Source organism: Bombus flavifrons, chromosome 7, assembly GCF_040668555.2.
Source record: "Bombus flavifrons isolate JBK064 chromosome 7, iyBomFlav1_principal, whole genome shotgun sequence".
NCBI lineage: Eukaryota > Metazoa > Arthropoda > Insecta > Hymenoptera > Apidae > Bombus > Bombus flavifrons.
In genome coordinates, this window is record NC_138448.1 from 4,014,338 (window position 1) to 4,041,542 (window position 27,205).

At 34.1% G+C, this 27,205-nt stretch overlaps 1 protein-coding gene across 7 annotated transcripts in view; it reads right to left on the reverse strand.

Annotated features, from left to right (window-relative positions):
* Positions 1 to 27,205, reverse strand: part of LOC138182067 (rap guanine nucleotide exchange factor 2) — a 247,751-nt gene that overhangs the window by 45,358 nt on the left and 175,188 nt on the right. For all 7 annotated transcript variants that reach the window (XM_069117600.1, XM_069117599.1, XM_069117605.1 and 4 more), the window contains one exon: positions 20,440 to 20,515. In XM_069117600.1, coding sequence (XP_068973701.1) covers positions 20,440 to 20,515 — 76 coding nt within the window. The remainder of the gene's footprint in view (positions 1 to 20,439; positions 20,516 to 27,205) is intronic.

Here is a 27,205-nt window from a genome sequence, read left to right on the forward strand (position 1 = left end):
ACGGAGCCTTGTCACACTCTCAGGGCCCATTAACCGCAAGGAACTGTAAACCGTAGTCGCATTTTCATGTAATAAGTCTCTCTGTGAAACGGAGTCGAGTTAAATCAACCGAGCATGCATACTTCTCGCATAATCGACGCACGACAACGCACAGAGATCCGGTGTACTCCGACTTTCCTTTTACTTTCGACGATTTGCTCGGCTCTGACTCGCCAAGAATGCTATTCGTCACTTTTTAAATGGCGTGTACCGAAACAGTTGCGAGCATTTCGTTTCTTCGCTAACCTCGATGAATGGTTTTATACACGATATCTTTTATTTCACTCGACTTATCGAAGTTATAATTGCTTTTGGCTTTTGATGTATCTGTCTCGTTTTATTTATGAAGATTCTTCTGAATTTGAAAGTTAGTTTGAGATAGATGAAGAGACGCAAGGTTGTTTTGTGAATTATATACGAATGGAATAAACTTGAGAAGAAGCTGTCTTGTTCTATGATTGATCAAGTAAGCTAATGATTTCGTATAAATATGTATCTATCTAGTCATTGTATAGAAAGTATTTGATGGTTTTTTAAGTAACGAATGTAGTTATTAAAATAGTTAGTCGTTATAAAAATTTGGTCATCAAGTAAAAGAATTGCGATAAGAATGAAACTATCGTTTATGAAAATTGAATATTTCTGGAAGACAACAGTTTTTAGAGGGATTGATAGAAATATTTAAAGTACACACGTAAATGGAAATATTTAACAAATTAAAAAAAATGTTAAAAATATGTGAAAATATTTGAAACAATAATTAAGACAAATTCGTTCTGTTTAGTTGGTTGTTGAATGTATGTTTCATGAAATCGAACAATTTCTAATTGCCAAGTAATTAAATTGAGAATGGCGTTTCGCTAATTTTGTTGCCAAATTAATGAAATTTGTTTCTGTATGCCGATTTTATAATATCTTTTACCTGGTGAAATTCGATGATTATATAATAATATTGGTACCTCTGATGAGAACTTGATAATTTTTCGTAGTGTAACAATAAACGAAATGTCTTTAGAAATTAGCGAAATTTGATAATTTTATAATTATTTTATAATTTCGAAGACCCATTTTTTCTAATCAATAAGTCAAACAATTTCAACTAATTCATTCGAGTCGTGAAATTTTAAATGAAAATAATTAATAAAAATAGTGTTCCAAATTCTACGTTTTATCGCAAACTAAAACTTTCAATCTCTAATCAAATCACAATATTTCTAAAATTCAATTAAAATCCTATCTACCGTTATTCTTCCCTTACAACAAACTTCAACGCCGCTTTCAATCAAATTTCATTGAAAACGCGAAACTTCCACTTAAAATATACGAAAAAGTCTCTGTTAAAATTTGATCACATCAAACTCATCAAACACTTCCCTTGTCGCAGACTATCATCACTTTCAAATTCAATCAATTCCTAGTCGAATCGATCTCGGCTAATACATTTCTTTCATTTTTCGCAGCAAATTTTCGATGGTAGGTACTCTTGTTACCTGACAATCAAACTACGGAAAATTGGAAGCATGTGCCACGAAGCTCTCGATGAATGGAATTGTACGCCGGAATTTTCAACGTGTCAAAAGATAAAAATCGAATCCCAGGGAAATAGCGAGCCCGTTGCAAGAGAATTGGCCTCATCGCTCAATTAAAAGCTCGTATAGGCACGTTCACTAATTTAGTCGAGTACCTGATAGCCACAGCTAAATAACTTAAACATAACATAAATAATACCATCATTATCATCATCATCATGTTTATTATTATTATTTGTTATTATCGAGTAAAACCCTGCTCGACCAAAAAATCTAACGATTTGGATTCCACCGATCAAACACTTTTATTAAGCTACTCTACTAAACTTTGATGTTCACACGCGGCAAACTATTAAATCACTCGCCATTCGATCAAAATACTGCGCTTGTCCTTTACTCGAGCGACGACGTGAATTTTATGCGACCTCCCACATGCAGCGATCCTCCTAGTGAATTTTTATCCGTAATCGTTCACGCAGTACGAATGTGGCGGTGTGCATTTAGTTCGCCCCTTCCGCAAATTTACGTCAACATCCTCCAAACCACGCGAAATCTCGCCATTGACGTCTCCAGAATGAACGAGCTCGCCTTTCGTCAGTGTGAATACCCTCCATGCGCTATTAATTAAGGCCAACCCTCCTTCAACGATTTTCATTCATGTTTCTGAAACTCTTCTTTGGAACGTCGATCCCTGGTGACGAACTTTTTAATGGTGATGAATTTCCAGATTCTTTCTTGAGCTGTTTGATGGATTATTTGATGGATGTGATTATTTGATGAAATATTGCTTAAATGGCAAGGTGAAGTTGGATAAACTCTTTAGTACCGTGTAAAATTAAATTCTATTAATTGATTCATATAAGCGCAAATAGGTAAGAAATGAAATATTACGACGATTAGGAAAATTACTAAAAATTCTCGTGACTAATCTAATTTATAAGATGAGAAATTAATACTAATCTTCCACGAACGATTTTTATTTTTTGTCGGAAAACTCTTTTTCGCAAACCCAATTCCTTGTATCTATAATATATCTTGATCAATTTTTAGGTATTTTTCTGGTATTTTGATCGATTACTTGATTAGATCTTACCGATTGGCGAATTAGAATTACGTGGTTATTGTTATAATATATAAAATGTATTTACGTTAATTAACGCGAAAAAGTATAATCAGATAGGAAATTGTAGGAATTTACAATGACGAAGCGATGAAATTTGCAAAATATGAAATTGAATTGGATTAAATTCGAATATTAATAAACGTGTTATAAAGTGATGTAGGAGTTGTTTTGAATGCACTTAATTTGCAAAGTGAAATTCGATATAATGTGCTATTAGGATACATAATATTATTTCATCTACTAATACATGCATACATAACTATGTGACCTAGATATGAAAATTGCGTGCCGCAGAAGCTGTTTCGTACAATCTTTATGATACACGATCAACGTAATTTGCAAAGGACGATAATCAGTAAACACCCAATGAGTAATTAAACAAACTGATCACAAATTTATTTAATACGACGTCTCAAATGTCCTCGAGATAACAAGAATCGCTCGAAGCTTTACTTAAGCGACTAATTACACTTCGATAACAACCAAGAAAGAAAAATAATCTGCCAAATTATCAGCAAAAAAAACCATCGTCGCTATCTATTTAAAAAATACTGTTATATAAAAGAAACGATAAAATTGAATAATAAAAACGACAAATAAAAAGGAATATATCGAGAAGTATTTAATAAAAAGAAAACTGGTAAAATTCATTAAATCTGTTCTGTTAGTTCCATCAATCTCGCAGCGTTTTCCGTTTCATCGAGGCGATATTTACGAGCTGAACAATTCCGAGGGATTCAACCCAGACGGTGACGTTACGACTCGGCGCCCGACGTCGCGTCGATTCATCAGTGTCGATAAGCTTCTTGAAAAATGCGTCTATCGTTGCTGACGCCTGGTATCGAAGGATGAACCGAGCACGCCTGTTACGCAATTAACGCCCGCATCCTGTACAACGAGATCTAGTTACTTGAAATCGTTTCCAGTTTTCTCCATCTATTAACCGGAATGTCGATCTTACCACACTTTAATGTTATGGAAAATATACAATTTTCTCGCTTCGTAAAAGTAGAACTTTGAACAAGAAGGAAATATGTACATGGAAATTTTGTATGTGTATAATATTTATTGTTTCTTAACGCGATATTCAACCGCGCGTTTTTTATAACTTCGATTCAAAGTTTGAAGTTAGTAAAGTTTGAAATTGTGGAAAATGCATTCTCAACAAGTGGAAATTTGGATCGCGGCTGGGTTAACAAATATAAAATTATGGGAAATAAAAGGTAAATAATTAGAACCGTAGAAAATATAAAATTGCGATATTTATGGAGAATTTTTTGCGATAAAATATTGCGATATTTATAGGACTTTGGAACTTTCAAAAGGTAGAACTGTCTGTAACTGAAAATTTTGACTGTGTACGATTTTCGACGAATAAAACTTTTAATTGGCAATGATTATACTTGTTTCTTCATACGATATTCCTTGAGTGTTTTTATCTGAATTGAATATGTTAAGTTATAGAAAAGGTATGAAATTTGGAACTCTCCGACAATAAAACTTTCTACACGTAGAAATTTCGTTTGTGTGTGTTGAAAATTTACACAATTGAAAGTTTCAATCGTGAGTGATTTTATTTGTTCCCGAATGTGGCATCGTTCGAGTGCCTTGGATAGATCGAAAGAAAAGTTGCGGAGAAAGTGGAAAGAGAACACGATGAGGTTTTTTGTATTTTTCTAAAGCGTTTTTGTATTTCTCTATTAGCATTGCTTTCTTGCAACACGAGTTTCTCTTGGTTATTGAAACATCGAAGAGAAAAAGATTCTTTCTAAATCTTAAAAGAGTTAGTTCAATAGGAATAGAAAAGGCGTATATCGAAAAGACTTTGTCCAAAACTCAATCTTTTAACGAATTCTTTCTGAAGATACTTTAAAATTAAAAAAAAAAAAGATTTGACGATACTATGTCTACTTACAGCAAAAACGCAGAGAACGAAATTTGTCTGACCTCGAGAATATACATTTATGTTCAGATTAGAATTTATTAATGTACACTAGGCTCAGAAATGCCCTTTTTGATCAAAGTCAAGAGAAAATATTCATAGTCGTTTAAGAAAATTCGATCATATTTTATCGATATTCTATTCTTTTAATACTAACAAATTTACTTACATCAATTATCACTTCTTAACTTTCAAGTCAATATTAAAAAGACGATAATAAGCATTATCGTTCCTCTTCTTATAATTAAACAATATTCTAATAACAGAGAATTAACTTCATTTTCATTAAACCCACAATCATTCGCGATTCTTCTCCCACAAACATCCTAAATAAAGTACCATCGTAAAATAACTATTATTCAGGTAATATCGATTGCCCAACTACTTTACCCGGCCAATATTGATTTCTTTAATTAAAATGAACACGAGTCTAACACTGTACCGTTAACCGGCCACACGTTCTACATTTTTTCAACGCGAAAAGCTTCAACAGAAAAATTTCATTTCACCGTTTTCCCACTGTAAGAGAATTAAAAAAAAAAAAGCAAGAGAAGAGAAGGCCAACCACTAGATTAACCATCGTTGTACCGAAAACTAATTACTATGCCGCGAACGAGAGGATCGAACGGGAAAAACTGGAGTAACGCACAGTCATCGACCACGCGAAGTCATTTATTAATTGACGTCCACTTATCAACCCTTCGAGATATCGTGCTCAAGACCGACAAACACGTCTTCAGTTCCTGCTTTCTTTCCAATATGCATGGATAAATAGCACGGTATAAATAGTTCATTGTAAGTGGCAATCACGGTGTGTTATATCGGTATGCTAATTCCATAGCTCGTCAGACTGTTGTACATATTAAATTCTTCAGTTGCCATATAAAATTATGGTTTTTGTAGGTTGCAATGAGAATACTGTGTATCTTTAAAATAATTGTTTTTATTTCAGCCTTCGTGCGATGAATTTTGGTAAATATAATCTCTGCCTTTCACGACAACGATCGTGATCGGAATCGTCGTTTAAATCCACAATAGGGCTTATTATTATTCCGTCTCTCAAGTCGAACAACAGTCGTTCCCCGGTTCGATTCGCATTCGCTTCGATCGAAAAAACTGCCGTGTTATTCGCGTGGCAAACGGTAGAAAACGACCTCCCCTTTAAATATGCATGTTCGAGCGAGTTTAACTCGCTCACGGTGAAAGCTTTGATATTTCCGCTTTGAAATTTTCATTAACCCCCGCAGTTCACTGATCAACAAGTCCAATTAAACGCGGTGTTTGCCGTTTACTTTCGCGTAATCGGTAACCTCGTTCGATTTTATCCTATAGCATCTTCTCCGCGGTTTTTTCACGCTTTCAATCTTACCGCAGTCCTTGAAATTTTCCTCCTCACTCTCATTCTTGTTTTAAGAAACACCTCTACGGGATTTTTAATGTGTAATTTTGTATTTTTAACTTTTTCGATAATAGACACTTGGAACGGCGAAAGATCGGAACTTGCCGAGAACACGAAATTTTGTGTCATTTCTGTGATTTCGAACTCTCGAAACTTTGATAAATAAGTTATGAGAATATCGCAACGTGAATTTATCTAACATTTAATAGTCCAATGTAATTTGCGTTTGGATTCATTTTAGATTCGTTTTAATCAGTACGATCTCAACAATGTGTTAGAACTGATTGTATTAAGAAAAGGTAAAACATACAAATCTAACTTTTTAATTTTCTGACAAAAATTTAAGATTTTAATTTTTGACGAAATAAATACTACTTAAAAAAAAGAAAGAAGAAGGACGAAACAAACATTCTGAGTTTCAAGACCTTTGAAAGTTTTGGGCTCGAGTTCTGTACATATAAAAATCAGAAGTTAATCTACCTCGAAAGAAAAAACCAGTTGGATTGGAAACGACCGGAAGAACGTAGCTGGGTTAAAAAAATATGCTGGAATCGAGAGAGAATTTCGAACAGGTTTCCGTTTCTTTTAGAGCGGAACGAAATACGGTTCTTCCTCGGTCGTTTGAGATGAGTCAGTAGTCGACAAAGAACGCAAGACGTGAGAGTTTCAGCAGTTTTGTTATGAATCAACGATGCTGATGCGGTGAGAAGCATTCAGTATCCGGTAGATATGAAACTGATGAAATATAAATCATATTATTGCTTACGTAAGAGCGAAATGTGTCACCAGCATCATTTTATATCGAGAAAAAAAAAGAGGAAACGATTTATGACTAATCTCGCTTATTACTAATTTAATTATTATTACTAATGTAATTTGAATATGTTATCGTCTGTCGACGCGTTTAGTTAAAGGATAGAGTTTGGTTTTCATTTGGTTAAAGGAAGAAAACATTTTAGTTAAATATATGTAATTTTTTTATATAAATATATATAAATTATCTAAATATTACAGGCACGCACATAAAAGTTATGCAACGTTACGAACATTTTGTTTGGAAAGTTCAAGTGTTGTGAACAGAAACGAAAGATGGACGTCCGTAGTTGAGGACTGAATGTACTAAAATTATTACGCGTCTTAACTGAGACGCAAGTCAACGACATAAATTTAATTAAAAATCTATTCTCATTATACTCCATCGTCTGTGCACGATCGCGATCGATAAAGTAAAAAGGGTGGAAAAAAAAGAAGTGGCTACTTTCATTTGCATTGGACGCACTTCTTCAGAGTGGGACGTTGAAATTAAATCAACAGCCTGTTATAAACACTTTTAGTAGCGAAGTGCTTTTGACGTCACAATATTAATGAGGAATAATTATAAGCGGATCTTCGTTACGCCAAGCAATTTACATGGATTTATTCATGCACGAATTTTCCACGTTACAGGCCAACAGTTACCGAACTGTAATCGAATTCCGACCAAAGGGTAATTGACAATGGACAATTTGGAAAACATGGAGTTTCCACGTGTGATCAATGGCACGTGGACAAAACTGACAGTAAAAAGGACAAGAAAAAAGAAGAATACAGAATAAATAAGAAAAAATACCAAGAAATTGGAGCAACGTAATTTGTATACTGAAGTTTCTGACTTGGTTTAACGTACGCACAGTGAGCATAGAATTTCAAACAACGCTATGTAAATGTTGTTTATTAACCAATTTTTGCTAAACAGTGAGACTGGATGTATTTTCAAAGACACGTCAGAATACACATCGTCTAAAATCAAGTACAGTAATTCACGAAAGTATGCAAAGAGCACTTGTAGAAATCTTTTACAAATATATTTAAAATATACTTTACACCAAATAATTAATATTTAATCAAAATATTTTGAAGTTTCCTTAACATTGAAGTAATATACGACCATCGTGATTATATCGGTAAAGTTTGAAACGGATCTGAAAATGTATATAGAAACTACGTATAAATACTTATACTATGTATAAACGAATAAAAAGGGAGTTAATAACGAAATTACTAAACAATCATCTACTATCAGCAGTTTATCAAAATTAATGAAATCAGCGTCCCACGCATATTCCAACCCTTGAAACAAAAGAATCCCCGATTAAACTTCGTGTACTGCATTTAAACACCTACAAATAATCAATCTGTGATATGAAATTCAAACACGACTTAAAAAAATTACAATAATTAAAATTTAATAACCTGGTTTTGTCAATAATTATTGTGAATTACAATAATTTATAGCTGACCCTTTTCATTTTATACTTTCTCATATAAAATTCGATATTAAATCAGTCGAATCGAAATTTGCTGGAAGAGGATAAATTTTCCAAGTACTTCGCCGGAACCGTAACAGCCGATTGTTGTTAAATAATTCAATTATTCGACTGCACACTTTCCGCATATCAAATTAATTAATACACAATAATAAACAATTAACAGGGTCAGTTCGCTGTAATGAAATACACGACGCGTATTATAACGACGAGGAGCATTTCGAAACGAATAAACGTGAAATCATCATCGCACGGTGAAAGAGGGATGGAAAATAAAATACGCTTCGCTGGAAAAACACTCGCCGGGATGCAGAATTCCGAAAAGCGTGAAAGTAAATCGCATAGGAAGATTAGAGTGAGCTCTCTGCATTTTTCATTCGAGCTCGTTCCGATGCCCGCCGGACACCGTTCGTTCGAAAGCGCGTTATTACTCACAGGTGGACTTCACGGCAATGATTCATTCCTCGTTTAAAGCCGCGAGTCGACGAAGCTCTGCACAATAAGCTCGGATAACGTACAGAGATAGAAAGAAAGCCGAGAGGAAAAAACAGAGCACCACCGGCTACTGATATAACGAGCCGCTCGCTTTAATCTATCATAATTTCGGAGATATGGTACACGGGATAAATGTTAGAGGATCTTATCAATTCAAATTGCAGTCAGATTTACCGTAGCGTAGCAAGATGAGGAACTTGTTTCTATGGCATTAAAATATCGAATTACTTACAGCGAAATATGTGAAATTGATGGTGGAACTATCGAATCAAAGTAACTAATATCAGATTTTTTATTTTTAATATCGCTAAAAAAATATGCAAGTGTTTTCGATCGTATTAACATTTATTTTTATTCAGACAGATTACATATATATTATTCAGTTTCGTGATAATACTTTAATTTTCATGAACTTTGTATGACATGTTTGGATACATATTTAAAGGTCGGTAGTTCTGGCGTTACGAATATTATCATGCAGTATTATTATATAATACATGTAAAATCTTGACAATGCGTTTTACAATTTTGTGGAAACTTTTTTAACGCAATTAAAATATCGAATTAAATGTTACTCGTGAGATGTAGAATTTTAGGATTATTCGAAATGTTAAATGTTATAACTCGGTGGAATTATATAAAATATTATCGATTCGTATCAACGAGTATGTATTATGCTAAAATTTTATCGAATTTCTGTTTGACTATAATATTGCAGAGGGGAAAAAAACAATTTCGTAATCGATGGAAATTTTACAAGTGGTTCGCAACGCACGTCAAAGAAATCCGTGAAATTCATGAACTGAAATTACGATGTAAAGCATATGCAAAGTAATCCAAGATAAACAGAGTTAATAAGACAAAGTTGGTTTCAAGTGATGTATTTTCCGCAGTCGAATGCGTGAGATGAATAAAATTTACCTTTAGACACATTTATAATACATATTATCTATTTAACTCTTTTCAGCTATAAATACTTTCTGTGCTGGCTTTTCGTTTTCTCGTCAACTTTGTATTCAAAAACTAGAAGGTATCCAATATTGGCGTCATATAAATATGAATATCGTGCATACATCTTTAGTTCAAAGATAAACTGTTTCATTTGAAACACTCGTGTTCATAGCCATGAAAGGATCGAAATGTATTCAAAAATATTGAAACAGTCATTAATATTAACCAGATACTCTCTTAACCAACCTTTTTCAATATTCCGTAAAAAATGTCAAAAATGTCATTCTATATCTGTATAAAATTATAGTCAATTCGATAAACCAACGAAATCTTCAAAATGTTTCAAAAATTCCACTTGATATCTGAATTACTTTCATTAGTCAAATCGAATTAATATTATTAGGAAAATTATTAGTAATAATTAAGTAACAATTAGTAACAATGAATCTCTTGCATGACATTTCGTAAACCTGTAAAATAAAACCTATAAGATCTATTATTAACGTAAATGAATAATTTCCCCCAAAAATTCCTCCAACTATAAATAATATAACCATGCAAAAATTTTAACGAATGCGTAGCTTATAATTATCACGTTATACACGTAATTCCTACTAAATCAATAATCTATGTACAATTATCTAATAAATAAATTTTCACAATTTTAACAATTCAACGAATGTCCTGCAAGGAACCAAGATAAAGTTTCAATCGAATACGAGATAGCGAACGAAAGTAGATGGAAAAATAAGTGAGGGGACAATGATGAAGAAAAACGTAATGGACAGCGCGTGGCGAAAGAGGAAAAAAGAAAAAAAGGTTAAAGGTCGGACGTCCAATTTGTAGCAGGTCACAGAGAGACGCCTGGGGCCGTGCATGGTACTACGATATTGCCATTGACTGTTATGGTATGACCTGCCAATATTTTTCTTTTACTTTGAGGCCCAGAAAATTGTTTAACCGATGTCCGAGCTGTCTCACCATGGCTACATTTCAAATACGACAGATTACATAAATCTGACGCGAATACGAAGATCTAGAAACGTTTCAGACGTCACGGATTAATCGCCACAACCTCTTTCCTATTTTCTTATCTTTTAATATTTCGTTGACGCACACGAAGTGTTATCGTTTTTAAGAAATGCAAATTATCGATAGATGGTGGGTTTTATGCACTTTGGGGAAATTTAAAAGCGCAAGAACGTATAGAATGTGCATAATATATAAAAAGATTGCTGTAATACATACGAGTGTTGATTAATTACGGTGTTAATTCATAACATCGTAATATTTTGCATGAAAATAAATCGTTTATCAGAAGATCAAACGATCAGCTCAAACTTTGAATAAACACTTTGAGCGGTGTATATTAAGTGTAAGCTAAAAACTCTCCTTTTGCTATTTAAATACAAAAGCTTGGTAATAAGTTCGCTGAAATTACAATTCATTCTCTAAAGTTGCTTCGTATTTTTCAGTTACATAAGCCCCGGGACTCTTCAATTGCACAATTTATTCTCGTGTCCGTTAAACTTTACATACTTCTGCATTTTTTAATTCACCGTCACTAATTACCGTTAACGAAGATGAAACTAAAAGAATAGCTTGGAGAATTTCACAATTCAAACTCTAATTCCAATACTGAAATGTCTCTTGAAGAGTAATAAGTTTTAAAGTATAAAAATGTAATGTAATATGATTCTCCATGGGGAAAAAGATACCGCTTTTAATAGTTACAGAAGGATCACGACTTTTGATATTAAATCTTTGTAGGAACTCGTTAAGTCGGTACAAGAACTCTGTTGCGAGTATAAGGAAGTTTAATATAATTCTTCGAGGTGCGGAATAATTACACGGCAACTTTGTAAGACCGAGCCGTTCCAGTTTTAGTTTTATTTAATGGTTTGACGCGTAATGACTTATCGCAGATCGTATTTCCAAGTAAAGGTGTTCATTTTTTTAAATTTCGAGATCAACCAGGAAAGAAACTAGTATTAATTAAAAGCGGCAGAAGGCAAACAAAAATAACAATAAATAAAATTTGATCGAATTTTACTTACTATTTCTATTATTATTTATTCTCTCTATATGTAACTTCACATGCTTATGAACAACAATATTTATTATAAAAAAGATTATAAACAAAATTTATAAACAAAGTTCTACCAATTTAATCACATAATTCAATGTCTGCAGCGATAAAAGGTTGAGTCTAATTTTCGTAGAAAAGGGCTGAACCTATCGACACAGATGCGTGGGAACAAGAGAACAAAAGTTGGGGAATTAACGAGATCAGCACAAAACAAAGAGGGCATCTCGCGCCGTGACTAATTGCCGTTTGAAAATGAATTATCGGACAATTCGCGAAGCTGTCCGAAGTTATACACGCGACGTTGATATTTGCTTGTTATCGATTAGCTCCTTCTACCAGTATCGAATACTGATTCTCGTGTACGTACGATGGTTCACGAAAGTATTTCAACAATTTCCATACGAAATTTTATATTATATATATTTTGCGTGTTTTACAAGATACTGCTATTATGAATATATTAGTGAAACTTGAGATCTACCTGAGAATGTTCAAATATTTTGTAATTTTCATATTCGTAAAAGATTGTCTGCAAGGATTCGAATATTTTCGTGAGCCTGTGTACGTATACGGTAATCGTCATCGTGAATTATACGACTCGCCAGACTAGACGACTCTAATATGGAGACTGAATTGGATTTCCGCGTAATCCGTCACCGTGGAAGCTAAATCTAAGAGACATCGAGCGGACGAATCACTTCGCACAGAGCCGTAAATCCACTGTAATATTCGTCATCCCTTTATATCAGCCCCTATTCTGTACAGAGTTTAAAGATCTGCGCTAATCAACGCGTTACAAATTTATTGCCAGACATTAACGACCGTGTAAACATAGTGCAATTCTTTTCATTGATACGACTATTTGTCGATTAATTTTGATTCCTTAATGAATCACGAAATTTATCGTTTTCCGTGCTACCTTTAAGGCGAGGTTTGAGTGTATTGCGAAGTACATAATATCTCGAGTTGATTAAAATTAATTGATCTGTTGTAAAGGCTAAATTACACATCTCGTAATCTACAAGTAAGCCATTCTTTTAGTTCTAATAATTTTTGGAATATTGCATACAATGTAATATATTTTTCTGAATCCCATCTATGAGAATTGTTTTCATCCTTTCAACGTGGATTTCGATACGTAAAAACAAAAAGTATGTATCGATTAATTTTTTCTTCAGAAATATATTATACGTTAATTGCATCAAAATCAGCGATTTATTATACCAGGGGATTTACATTGTTGTATTGATATTATTTTATAGGAGGATGGTGTCTTATTTGGTACGAATTTCACCAGCAATGTACTAGAATTACATACGTACAATATAAATATAAATGCAATATGTTTTTATTGGTTTTTTGGCTTTATGCGAGTGGTTGAATCAATATCAGCTTCTAACAACTTTTCCATTTGGAACGGAGAAGTTCTGAGTGTTTATGATTTTTCAAAAACTCTACATGTTCTGGCGCTGTTTTGTTACGACATAAAAATGTTTGCAACTTTTTATACTAAACTTGTTTTACATGGCAGAATATTCAACGTATCGAAGCTAATGAATCACTATGCCAATGTCGAAGTAAATACGACGCTGTGTAGGTATATTTTTTATTCACTGCGTGTGTGACGTTAGCGTTTTATGTAAACATCGTCCGTGTTAAAAGGTTTTTGCAAATTTGATGGAGCAGTAACACAGCGAAAGAGATTAAAAATTATTATAAAGTCTTTTACGTTGATAGAGATAATCTGATTTATATATAAATTAGAGATTTCGCCTCTTAATTCCAGATAACCATCATTCTTTACTTTGTTAATTAAATATGAATTATATCGATGATATTTAAGGAAAGATAAGTCTTTAATCACGTAACGTTTCCATTAGTGCCTTAATCTCTGTATCGACATAATTTGTTCCTTGAGATTGCAAAAAGGAAACATGATATGAGAAAAAATCTGATTGCCAGGTAACGTTAACGTTGCAAAGATTGCTTGTAAAAAGGCCTAGAGAAAACGATCACAGTTCCTAGCGGTACATGTTTCCAATACATTTCGTCTACGTTTACTACATACCGCTATGAAATACATTTTACAATGATACATTTCCTTTATCGTTAATATACAGTGTCACGGAATAATTGTCAAAAATTTTGGGAGATTTTTTTGAAACATTATTATAAGCAAAAATTGTCATATGTATATAACTATATTTTTCAGTATTATTACAGTTATAACGCTATTATTATTGCCATACTAGAATTATAAGTTTAGTACAAGATGGTTTCTCAGAAATTTTTCAAAATTTTCCTGGAAGATGTTTCGTGCAACGAACTTTATATCCAGATATTACATACCAGTTCCTGCATTTATCTCGTTTTTTTTTTTTTTTTTTTTTTTACAAAAAAGTAAGTACTTGTACCACTTTCTCACTAAACACTTCATACACTTGATAACAACCTGTGTATTTAAATAATAAGTTTAAATAATAAGCAAACATAAATTAAGTTAAGAACATTTATGTTTGCTAATGTGCAAAAAAAAAGTAAGAATATTCCACAAAACCACTATAATTCTAAGTATGATAACGCAATTAATTTCAACCAAGGAATAATCACATCTACGATACGCCGCATAATGAAACGTTGTCAACCGGGGAGTCGAGATAATGCTGGAAAAAAACAGTTGAAACAGACGAGAACAGGAAGTTGTTATACCATACACGGAGATGGGTGTCCACGGTACAGTGACAACGCGTTGCATAATCCAAATTGCATTTTGCACTGGCGCGTACCTTCGTGTCTCATTTTTAATCCGCAACTGGTTATCATTGGTATCCACAACAATCTGGTTTAGGTTACTTGATACCAGTCGGATAGATTAACAAATTTTATAAAATGATAGAGATGTATTTTTGGAAATTTCAGTAATTTACTTACTTAATTAAAAATATTATACTTTAATCGTTGGTGATCCTAGTATTAATTTTATTTTGTATTCTAATTTTAAATGATTAAAGCCATTAATTATTTGAAGTCTGAGCGACATTTTGTATTAAGTGCTTTATATTTCATAATTTACTTCGAAATGTTATTCGGAATTTCGATCTATTTTCATACCCTTCATATTTAAATAATGACATATTTAATTGTTAATATATGTATTTTCATTATATAAAGTTATAACACAAAAAGAACGTGATTTAGGTGTATGACCAAATTAGAAAGAGTGAAAAGGAATTAATGGTCTTTGTTAGGTAAAATATAAATACAAGATAAAATTAAATATTCTGACGGAAAAAGAGTATAGTTACTATCTAAGAATTATATAACATTCAATCGTGAATAACCAAACTGAAACTATATTGTGGAGACCTATAATTGTAATAAATTGTTCGGAATTTTGAATGACCGTTCGTTTATGGTTCGGGCAGGCCCATTCCCTTCTTTGGGAAATTCCGAATTACCTGTCCACCCTGAACTGTAATGACTCAAAGGTCAGGAAAAAACTCCGACCGGGTAGGCACGATAGACGGACGAGACCAAACAGCTGGTAGAGAATCAGCAACATAGAAAGAAAGTCAGTTCATCAACAGACATAGTACCGTGCGGGTGAAATACTTAAGTGATCAGCAGAACATCGGACCGTGCTGGCGAAATACTTCACTCTCCACAAGATCTTACCACCGCCGTGTTCATAACATCAAACTTTTCTTTTATACAACAAGCGCAAATAAAGTGCTAAATCATACTAACACTCGATTTATTAAACCTCCTCCACCTTGAGCGTTAAGTCATTCGAAGCGTCAGAAGAGAAGAAGAAGCGTCAGAGAGAAGCGTCAAATGTTTAATACAAGAGTTCAGAAGTGTCTGTTGGATATAATGGATTTATTATCGTTTCAACATTGTTTCAGACAAAGCTAAGGTGAATGTTAGATAAGGAGGGATTAAAAGCACGATAAGCAGGAGCTGCGGAATATATACGGATTATTTGAAAATTTTAATACGTTATTGGAGAAGTGAGTTTCGTTTATGAGCACGTATATTGAGAATATTATGGCTCACATCGTCCTTTTCCGCTCGAAATGTTGCATAATGAATAATACTATATGGAATTTGTGAGATACAGTAAATGAAACGTTTTGTAAAAATAATGACATAAAATATTACATAACTAATGATCTATCGACATTTATTTACTTTATTTATTTCGAATAACAATAGAAAAAGAAAATTTCTCTAAAATTTGTTAATAAATATATGATTCAATTCTTCAAGAAATATAATCTATAGAGAAAAGAAAATAAATTCTAGTTTGTACAAACAAAAAATTAATAAACTCTCTTTAGATCATAGAATCTGTCTAGAAAAATAAAAAATTTTTAAATCGATTATTAAATATCTGAACGCGATCCATGAATTTCGAAATCTGCAAGATCCGAATCGTCGGTAAAACAGACGTTCGTATCGTAGATGGCAGCACGAACCACTCGATTTCACTCGCTGCGCTGCTTGAAATATGTAATTAGATAGGAGAAAGGAAATTCCTAAACGGAGTTATCGAGCTGTCGCAGACAAGTTTAGGTAAATTTTAAATGTCAAAATGAACTGCAAACTACCTTTGTAATTTTGGAACATTGTCGAGTCAGATTGATGAAAACAAATCTTGGTAGATCATCGGATAGATCGTTCTTCGTTCACTTTATTAATAAATCTATAATTAAGCGAACAATTGTATTTAAAATTTCTCAATGAACGGCTTTTACGTAGCTATTTCGAGAAATTTGATTTTTCAGTGCTACGTTTGTTCACAGATTAGATTAAAAAAGCTGGTACAACTTTTGCTTCGAAATAAACCATACTAATTTAAATAATTAATTAAAATAATAAACTCTGGGAGTTATTTAAACATATTCTTTATTTCTTTGTATCATTATTATATAATAATTCTATATATTATATTGGGTGAAGCAATAGAGGCATTATTCCAACTCTATAATTCACGATTCCCATTAGGTGACATACTTCCTTTCAATCTTCATTCAATTCCATTACGAGTTTCTAAAAACCTTCCTGTTCTGAAACTCAATTTCGAAACATCATGATTTCGTGTATTGTATTATATTGAATATGTTAACAGAAGTATAATATAAAGCTGAAAATTCGTCCTAAGTCGATAGTGGACGACCGTGTATAATAAATAATAACAAATAAATAATACTAACAAAGATATTATCTCAATCTTGTAATTTGCATAAATATACTTTTCACTGGATGCCATATTTCTATTTAATTTACATTCAGTTTCACTGCGAGTTTCCAAAAACATCACTGTTTGAAACTTTCATCAAACTCCATTTCCAAATGCCACGGTTTCCACGGTAAAAATGTCAGCCTTTTATTGAACTCTACCTTCCAAATACAGATTTTCAAAAATCCTTAAACTTTTATTAAACACCACCACCGAATGTTACAATACTCGCTAAAAATCCTACGATTTTATAAACCCACGATGAACCGAATCACATTCGTAAACCCTTCGACTGTCGCTATTTCATATTTCTCAAACAATTTCCCTCTGAAAAGTACCCTTCTCCTCCAAATACTGAACCAATCACGCAACCCTCCACTAAATAGAGCGGATCGTCCCACGTATTTTTTTAATCTATATCAACTGAACTAAAATCTACATTCTTTTATTGTTTTTTAATCTAAACTAATTAAACTAAAACCTCCGCTATTTCATCAACCCACGTTGAACAGAATCAAAAATTCCTCAAACGATCTCCCTTCGAAAAGGGAAATCCTTCTTTTCTAAACATTGAGCCGATCATGCAACCATCCTGCCAAACAAAATGAACGCTAGATCGTTCCGCGTTTTTAAATCTAAACTAACTGTATTCAAATCTCGGCTCTTTTATCGAGTCACGATAAATCCACTCAAAACTTTCGAAAATCCCTCGATTCGCAATATCCCATATTTTTCAAACAATATCCCGTTCGAAAAGCACCTCCCTTCTTTCCCAAACGTTGAATCGTGCGATTAAGGAAACGGAACCCGGACAGAAATTTTTTCCATCTACCAAATATCGCAATGAATATACTACACCTTGGATATTTCAGGCAAATTTGCATATTACGTGCATTCTGTGCATCTTTGAATCATCAAATTTCTCACGAACGCATACAAATCCTCGATCTAGCAATCGGAAATTTCAGAAGGTCCTTTGACTCTCGATATCCCATATTTCTCCAACAATTTCGCTCCGAAAAGTACCCTTCTTTCCCAAACATCGAGCCGATCATGCAACCCTCCCCTAAATAAAATGATCGCCGAATCGTTCAGCGTTTTTTAATCCTGCAAATAATCGTCCGCGTAATCGCAATCATCGGAGCGGATGGAGAAAGGAGCGCAGCGACGCGGACCTCGAAAAGTCGACGCGGGCATAACACACGCCAGGAGAGGAACTATTGATTAACTGTCTGGCACGTTGCGTCTCGAGTCTGGACAGCATTGTCTTTCATTATGCGATATCGCCGCCGCATCCGGAATGGTTCGTGAGCGTATCGTAGCAAAGCAGCTAGCCGAAGCGTCTATCGCAGCGTAGGGACGCTCTTCCTCGCGCTTACGTGCACACGTTTCGCGAATGTGGAACGAACCGGTCGGAAAAAGAGAAATTCGCGTCGTTCGTCTGCGTCAATTCCTTGCTTTTCTCCCTTGTCCTCTATAACAGACCGTTATTTCCCCTGGTTTTCAGCCGACAACCAGCGAGAATTGAAAAAAAAGAAACACCGCGAGACCTGGAAACACATGCTACGTGTCATGGAAACGACAGAATGAATTAGTTTATCGATTTTGGTTCCGGAGAATGAAAATAGATACTGTTTGGAATCGTTGTTCACGGTATCACAGCTTTGCTTCCAAAGTAATATAATTTGGACAATGTTTTCTCTTCCTCTTTTAGAATTTTTGTACTCGAGGTTTCACTGTTTCTTTTTTTTCTTTTTTTTTTGTCGAATTATTAGTACGGGGAATTTTCTTAGGGGTTTTTATGGTTACAAAGATGATAATAGCTTCGTTGAACGATTGAAATGAAACTTGATTCTGATTTATATCTTGCAAACGCATTTCAAAAGTGTCGCACTTTTGAAATACATGCGCGATATAAGTATTATTCTTCTTGTTGATAAATGAATCGCTTGGAAGTAGTATGAAACCACTTATTAAATTGAATAGCAAAGGAAAAGGCAAAGATGTGACAAACATTATGTTTTCGGAATTTCTGTAGAGTTTACTATTATCTGTGTCATTTCCCGAGATAATAACTCGAATAGCATGTATGAAACACGTAGGTGGAGTTTAAAATTGGACTCTAGACTCCTTTTTAAGGCGAAAAACGTAAATGTTAATTATAAAGATTACAAGTGTACTTTGCCTCCGATTAATTATTATAATGGAGCGTAATGTTCCCTTAGTAGATTAATTCGTGCAAATGATACTTCAACAACAACTCTTTTAAAACGAACTTTTACGACTTCTTTTTCAAGACTTTTTTAAAGTTTACTTTGCAAAAACACGAGATCTGAAAACTACGAACTCCAACTGCTTTCAATGTGAATTAAATGAAGCGCAGATCGCTGTCCGAATTAATGGTCTATCTTCTTGAAATATGAGTTTTGATGTTTCAATTTATACCATTCACGCATATTCTGTTTCGATATTATATCAGATCTCTCTTATTTAATTAATGATACTAATATCTAATTTCTGTAAAAAAAATTATACTCCGCTTTTTTTATTAATTGAAACCTTCCATAATATAAATTCACACAAGCATATTGAACTTCATGAAAAAGTCAGCGATATTTCAAATCTTGCAAAAAGTATATGCATACATCTTATAGCTAAGAAAGCGATCCTACAGGATAATAACGATACGATTATGAACAAACAAAATTTCTCCATATTTCAAACCTTTAAATTTATACTTACGAGGTTAAATTTTAAATATAATTTTTATAGATGTTTCCTTTATTTAATTAACAATATCGATATATAATTGCTAAAAAAAATTACTCCAATTCCTTTATACACCTTTATAAAAACCCCCCATAAAACAAAAATCATAGCGCGTAACTCAATCAACACGAACCGAATCATCGAAATTTAAAAGCTTCCGAAAAATAAAATCCACAAAATGTTATAAAACAGTAAAAATACGATTATAAAAAATGAATACGAAAACAAAAGTCCTTCGATAGTTTAGCAAAAGATATGAAACGTAACAAACAATAACGTCAGAGAAAGGGATTAAACTACCCTCTGATTGCACGTAGTGGCTCAGTTATTCTTTTTAAATTTAATCGTTGAACGTGCAAGAAGTTGCAACGGAAGTTACGGTTCGAACCGTGGCAAACGTAAAACCCTGGCAAACTTCCACGATGAAACGAAGTTTTCGTGATGCGACGAAAGTTTGCGTGGCGCAAATTTTTCGCCAGTATTGCGCGCAAATTACGACACAATCGTAAAGAAAACTGTGGATGTTTCACGAAATAAAACTGTGTTTCTACTTACGACGATCATCTCGGAGGGCTCGAGAACGAAGCATTCGTTGGGTCTCCTGGCGCTGCCACCCGTCCGCTTGCCAAAGCTGCAACAGAAAACAATAGTAACGCGGTTAAAATCCCTCCTTGATGACAGAGGATCATTCTCGAGTGATACTTGCCATTGAAGCTTAGGTTTTATGAAATTTTATCGTGGTAGCTTAAATATTTTTCCTCGTGATATCGACTGGTGTTGAAAATTAAATAATCTTATTTTTCCCGAAGATTATGTAATTTTAGATATGGTGGCGTAATTTCTTCAGCGCTTTTGTTTTACAGTTGTCGTATGCTCTGAATATTCGTATCAATAAGGTAAATATCAAATATTTTCAAATGTACGTGGGTTGTAAAATACGAAATGACTGACTTTCAATGATTTATGTTTCATCGAACTCCGAAAAAAAAAAAAAAAATTCATTTTTACGAGTATGCAACAGGAAATGAAAATCATACGCGAGAAAGGAAAACGTAGCGACGTATCTACGAAGATGAAAAGATTTATCGGAGAAGACGATTTAGGAAATTAATACAAGAAAATTGGACATTTCACATGTTACTGCGGTAATGTATAATTTAAATAACAATTTGTCAAATAATTTCATTGAAACAACGCTCGAACACAATAAACACCCTCTCTTTGTAACAACAAGACCACCTAAAACACTCGAAATGCTCAAATATTCCCCCCATCCCAAAGCATTCCCTACGATGTTAGTACCTAACGTTCTCTGCGTGCATTCACAAATAAGCGACAATTTTGCTCGCTTAGTGATCCAGGGATATCGACGTCACAACGCGGAACAATTTCGATTTTATCGGACCTTCGTTAAAGGGTTAAAAGCAATGACCATCGAACGCGCGCTATAAATTTCTTTCGCGCAACAATAACACCAGGGTGTGCCGAATACGGGACGGGGGTGTGGTGTTCCATCGACACGGAAGTCATCGTCGGAAATGCAATTTATCATCGAAACTCTCGGACACGATACAATATCCTCTAGCAAGGGGTGCAGGCTCGCGTAAATACGTCTATTGTCATGGTGTTCTGGCTTTTAAATGTTTACGATCTGCCATAGAACGAGCCATCGACAGATGTTTCTTTCCCTTCCCTGTGCTACTCCTCGAATTAGCCGCGAATTCACAGTTACAGTGGTTATAAAAAGTATTGGGGCATATTCCTCTTTTCCAACGAAAGTGTTCTATTAATATCAGGTTCGTTTCATTTCCGAAGTATAGTCGGAAAAACATATTTGAGTCAGACTAAGTAATTTGCCTTACAATTCGTCTAATTTCCATACGTGAGATTTTTAAACAATCCAAGTGATATACAGTGAAATATGTCGGCCATACTTTCCTACGGTTTTTTCAACTCGACCTAATATCTTCAATTGTAATTATTTTATTAAAACATTCTCGATTATACTTATCGTGCGTATATCAATTCGTTTTTCTTATTGAATCATTTCCTCGTTTTTCATACTTTCCGTTACTGAAGTACACGGTATTTTCTTATCCTTCCGTTATTACGTTAAATATTAATGGTGTCTTATAATGTACGACAAATTTGATTATTCCATGCAAGTTGAAGCACGAGTGACTCGAACAACCCTACCTCGCTCTATCAAATTTTTGTAATCGTACGAAAGTATAATACTATTAAACTGTCCGAAATTTAATAAATTTGGGCCTAATAAATTGGTATGTAAATGCTAATAATAAATTCAATGATGTAGCAATATTTTTGATAGCCACTGTACCTTTGCTGCAGACAATTCTAGAAAAATCTCCCGTGGCTACGCGAGAATCGAGGGTCGAACAATACAGATACTCGTGAACTCGGCTTCTGGCATAATTTTCCCTTTGTACTTGCAACGTGTATTATTCTATACAGAGAGATATATATTTCTGTATGTACATATACGTGCGTATATGTGTACGCGTGTATAAGTATATGTATGATATAGAGATTGCTCGAAATACAAGGTGTTCTCGAAATATTGGCAGCAATTTTCCGATGCTATTTCGGTAATCCCATTCACACGTGGGTATATTGTATAAATACAGATTTGTAGACCTTTATCGAGCTGCCTAACTTAATTTAGTTTAACGTGGCTTGGTTTAGCACGAATCGTTTTGGTAGAGAAGTAAGATATAAATATAGTAAAGTATCTGGCATGAGAATTAGCAGACCAACGTGGATGGATAAAGGAATTTCCGGTAGAGGCACAATATTATATTCTCTTGTAACGATCATTTTAATTTGTAGATGAAACGTTTTACTAATAAGAAGTCGTTGTTATTTCTATTTTACAAGTAACACAGGCACTTCTGTGTGTTAACATAACAAACGTATTGGAAAGTGTTTTTAGAAAATAAAATATTTAATTTCTATCAAAAAATATAATCTTTTTTTTATAAATTACTCCGCGATACCTAGAAGAAGGATAGCTAACACAAAATAAACCCTAATCCACGACAAACGTATTTCTCTACTCTGTTACTACTTGCTAATAGCCATTAACCAACAAAATTTCATCGAAATCGATATATATTTCCCTCGCGAGGGTTAAAACCTAAATTCAGGATTGAAATTATCATCCAAGAGAATTAGTCGGCAGTCCAAGTCTCGCTGTATCGTCTCTATCTATGCTAGTCCATTTACCTTAATAAATTATGATTTCTGCAAGGTATACAGCTACCGTAGGATCTAGCCTCCAATTAAGGTAATTAATGTACGATGAACATGCAAGGACTCGTTGGAAAAGCTCGTGCTTAGGAAGAAATCTCTTTGCGTTGCTTCACGTTTAATCCCGATGAAAATAGGACAGAACGACCGCGTGTCTTTTTCTAACAGTACCAAGATATTGGAATCGGAGAATTCTTCTTTGAAAGCCTCGAAGAAGAAAAAGCATCGGCATCTTCATCTTTAACGACATTGTTCTGAAACTTGTCTCGTGTAATATATCCTTTGAGTTTGAGTAATTCTTCTGTTATCTAAAAAGGTGATTCTTTTCCCTCGAAGTGGTTCCTAAATATAGGCATACTGTTTTCGTGTTAGTAATTTTAGTAAATATTTCGACGTATTAATAAAGGATTCTAAAGGAAACCGGCTTGAAATAGCGAATCGTTTGGACCATTTTATTAGCTTTATGTTAGAAATTCTGCTATTCGCCTACTCAATCTGTTGTACTTTTCAATTGCTTCTAGACAGAAGACATAGAGCGTACTCGGAAATGGAATTAGAAATATGAAAAATGGCCGATCAAACGAACAGGAGAGAAATTGTTAAAATATTGTAATGTAAAGTTACTTTGATTTTAATTAGATAACACTTATCGCGAATCAGATAAATACAAATAGGTACGATATATGAGAGTTAATCTTCTAGATAAATCGTATTTGGAATTTTATTTAACTATCACGTAAGTGATCCTTCTGATATAATCTAGCTGTATGAAACCTCTACCCTAATTACATACATCGATAACCACCGTGGGTCCCAATTAATTAGAATCCTGATTAATTTTCAACAGTATAAATTCGATATTCTGTCAATGTTGCTGTTAAGAATATAGACATTTACACTAAATACCATAATGCAATGGAACACACGCAAATAATAAGTTAATATTTATCAGAACAGATACAAAGGAGATACCAAAGCTGGAAGGCATTATAGTACAATACAGTTATTTCGTTATAATGTTGTAATAATATTTGGTATTGCTATTATCTAGATTAGGAGATACAAATTTGTTGTTTCGTAGAAACATAGAAATTCAAAGGCATTAAATACAGGACGACGTTTGCTTACATAATAACGCAACACACGAATTATTATATATTCGTTTACAGTTAGTTTCGACAATATTATGATCTCAAACTTGATACGAGCTTGTAAGATCGAAAAACATATCGCGGTATCTTGAAGACAACGTAAAACTTGTAACAAGCCACTGGATATTTCTTTGTTTTCGTATTAAGGAATTTTAATATATCTCTGTTCAAGGATTTCGTAGAATAAACGCCAGATTGCAAGAACTAATTGATAATGCCAAAAGTCGAAACTACCAAACTAAACTTCGCCACGAAACCAATCTATCTTTATTGGAGTCAAACTAAAATTCGCGCAACGAGCGTGTCTCGATGTTACGAACCAAGAGATTAAAACAACTAACAGAAACGCCCCTTATCCAGAAAGTTATTGTAGTTGACACAGATTATTCTCTAACTTCGTTCAACTAACGCTTCCTAAACAGAAATCCATTACCGATGACGTTAGACTCTACTTTTACCGAATTTGAGCTTCTAGTTCCAACGTAGCTGAATGTTACAAACCAAGGAATTAAACCAGCAGTACAAGAACACCCCTTAACCGAATTAAACACAAATTACACTTGGACCTCATCGAACTGACGCCTCCTAAATACACTCTCCCATTGCCAATATGTTTTACTCAATTTAACAATCCGTTTTCTACTCGCACCCCATTGCTTGCTCGATACTGCATCCGCCTCTCGTTCCTCCAACAACTTAACCGATCCCTCTCTTTCAACGCCTCGACAGGGCTCAGAGCACATGTAAACTCATGCGAGAAATCGACGTCGACGTGCAAGTACACACCTCTACGCTGAACATAAATCTGGTGGTGCGGTAATACGAATGAAGGGAATATCGACAGACGTGTATCAAACGCGATTCAACCAGGATCGACTGGAGAATTTGACGGCTGAAGGAAGGTTCTTCAAGGTTCTTGACCTCCCTCGTTTCATCCATCTACCTTTAACGCATCATGCGTAACGTATATACGTCGCGCATCTATACAGGATGCTCTATAACATGTGAGTAATATCTGAGAAATTGATTTCGATACTCCAAAAGAACGAGAAACGTACCTAGAAACGTATATTCTTTTTGATCTTGTTTGCGAGATTTAATGATTTCGCGTTGTCCTAATAGCGTGGTCCTATCGCTTGTCTTGCATCATCTGGTTTAAATTCATTGAAATTTTATTTTCAAGGATACTTGAAATTCGCGTATATGGACGTTCAATACAAGATTTCAATCTTAAAGAATCTCAGGGAATAGTGGTAGACTATGTAATAATCACATCAACGATAAGACGTTCCCGTGCATGCGTCGAAATACAGAATAGTCATCTTGAGCAATTGCTTTGAAGATAATCAAATACAAAATAACAGAAAACACGAAGTAACGATGAAACTAATAGTAGAACATAGTAGAATAGTAGAGAGTCGATCGATAAGTAATTCAGGATTGGTTCGATATAGATCTGCGAGCTGAAAGGAACTAGATAAAAATATTAATTCTGTGATCTTTAACCAAGTCGATCTCAAATTGCTCATCCAACGATTCTCTGCGAGTTAAACTCTCTTAATGAACATGTAAATATTCTATTCTTATATATTCATGTTATACAACACCAGCCACGCTTTGTCAATCTATGGTCTACATATTACGGAACACCCTGTATATTTAGGTGTGACCACGCACACAAGTATAAGATCGGATAACACGTGCGTCACGTGTGCGTGCAGCGCGGAAAATTGAATTCGACGTGGATCACGCGGACCGGCTTCTCCATCTCGCAACCCCGTCGCGAGTTAACCCTATAACGTCACCCCGTTGCTGATACGCATCCTAGCGATTATGGTCGTTTCGTTTATGGACGGGCCTTGTCCGTTCCTTCGACGTTACGTCTTCGTTGGGTTTCTTCGGCTTGTTTTATGTTCCTCTTTTATGTTTTCAGCGTTTTTTTCGCATTCGCATTCGCTTTGTCTTAGGGTTTGTAAAAAACGAGGGTTTTGTTGGATGGGAAATGATTCACGATACTCTTGGGTCTCACGAACGAGATTATAGTTTTGTGAGATTAATTCTGCTTCGTTCTGATGGAATAGACTTTCAGTTTTATTTCTTGTGTTGGGAGAGAAAGGTTTTATGATATTTCTCGTGGAGTATGCTAAATAGGAAGATATTGTTGGAGCGCGTTCAGGTTCGTTAAGGACGAATTTATTAAAATTGAAAACGGATAGTTTATTCTTTTATTTTCGAGTTACACTGAAAGTTAAATGAAACAGATAGTATGGTTTTAAAAAAAATATTTTACCCGATAAAAATAGGACGTACGTTTGTAGATCCGCTTAAACCGTTTTAATAAGGTAGAGAGAATCATCGTGAATTTGCTCTCTAATAAAACGATGAAATAAAATCTACGTTACTTTTCAACGGGAAGTTAACGTCGGATTTTATTATCGGTACGATCTTACAACGAAATTAAATTCAATGATGTTTTACGATCGTCGAATGAAATCCTGTAAAATCTCTCAATGAAAATTGTGTGCGTGTGATGTGAGATCTACCACTCATACTGGTACAATAATGTAGCTATTAAATCTTAGCCATTAAATCTTAATGAGTTTTCTCTCGCAAGATAGAGAACTGATCGAAATTTTCACGATTAAATTTTTTATAACACGCACATAGTTAAGTTAATATTTTAACTTAATAATAACAGATAATATACATATGTAATAGTTGGCAGTTAGGTAGGCAATAAACAGTGGATATCCAAGGGTAAAATGAGAGTGTGTGTGCTAGTGGATGAATGTGTGTGTAGATGACTTAGTAAGAATGCAAGACAATAAAGGAAATAATTGTAAACCGAATTCCTTCTATAGACAGAGAGCTGTAAATAAACTGTACTTACTACTGCTACT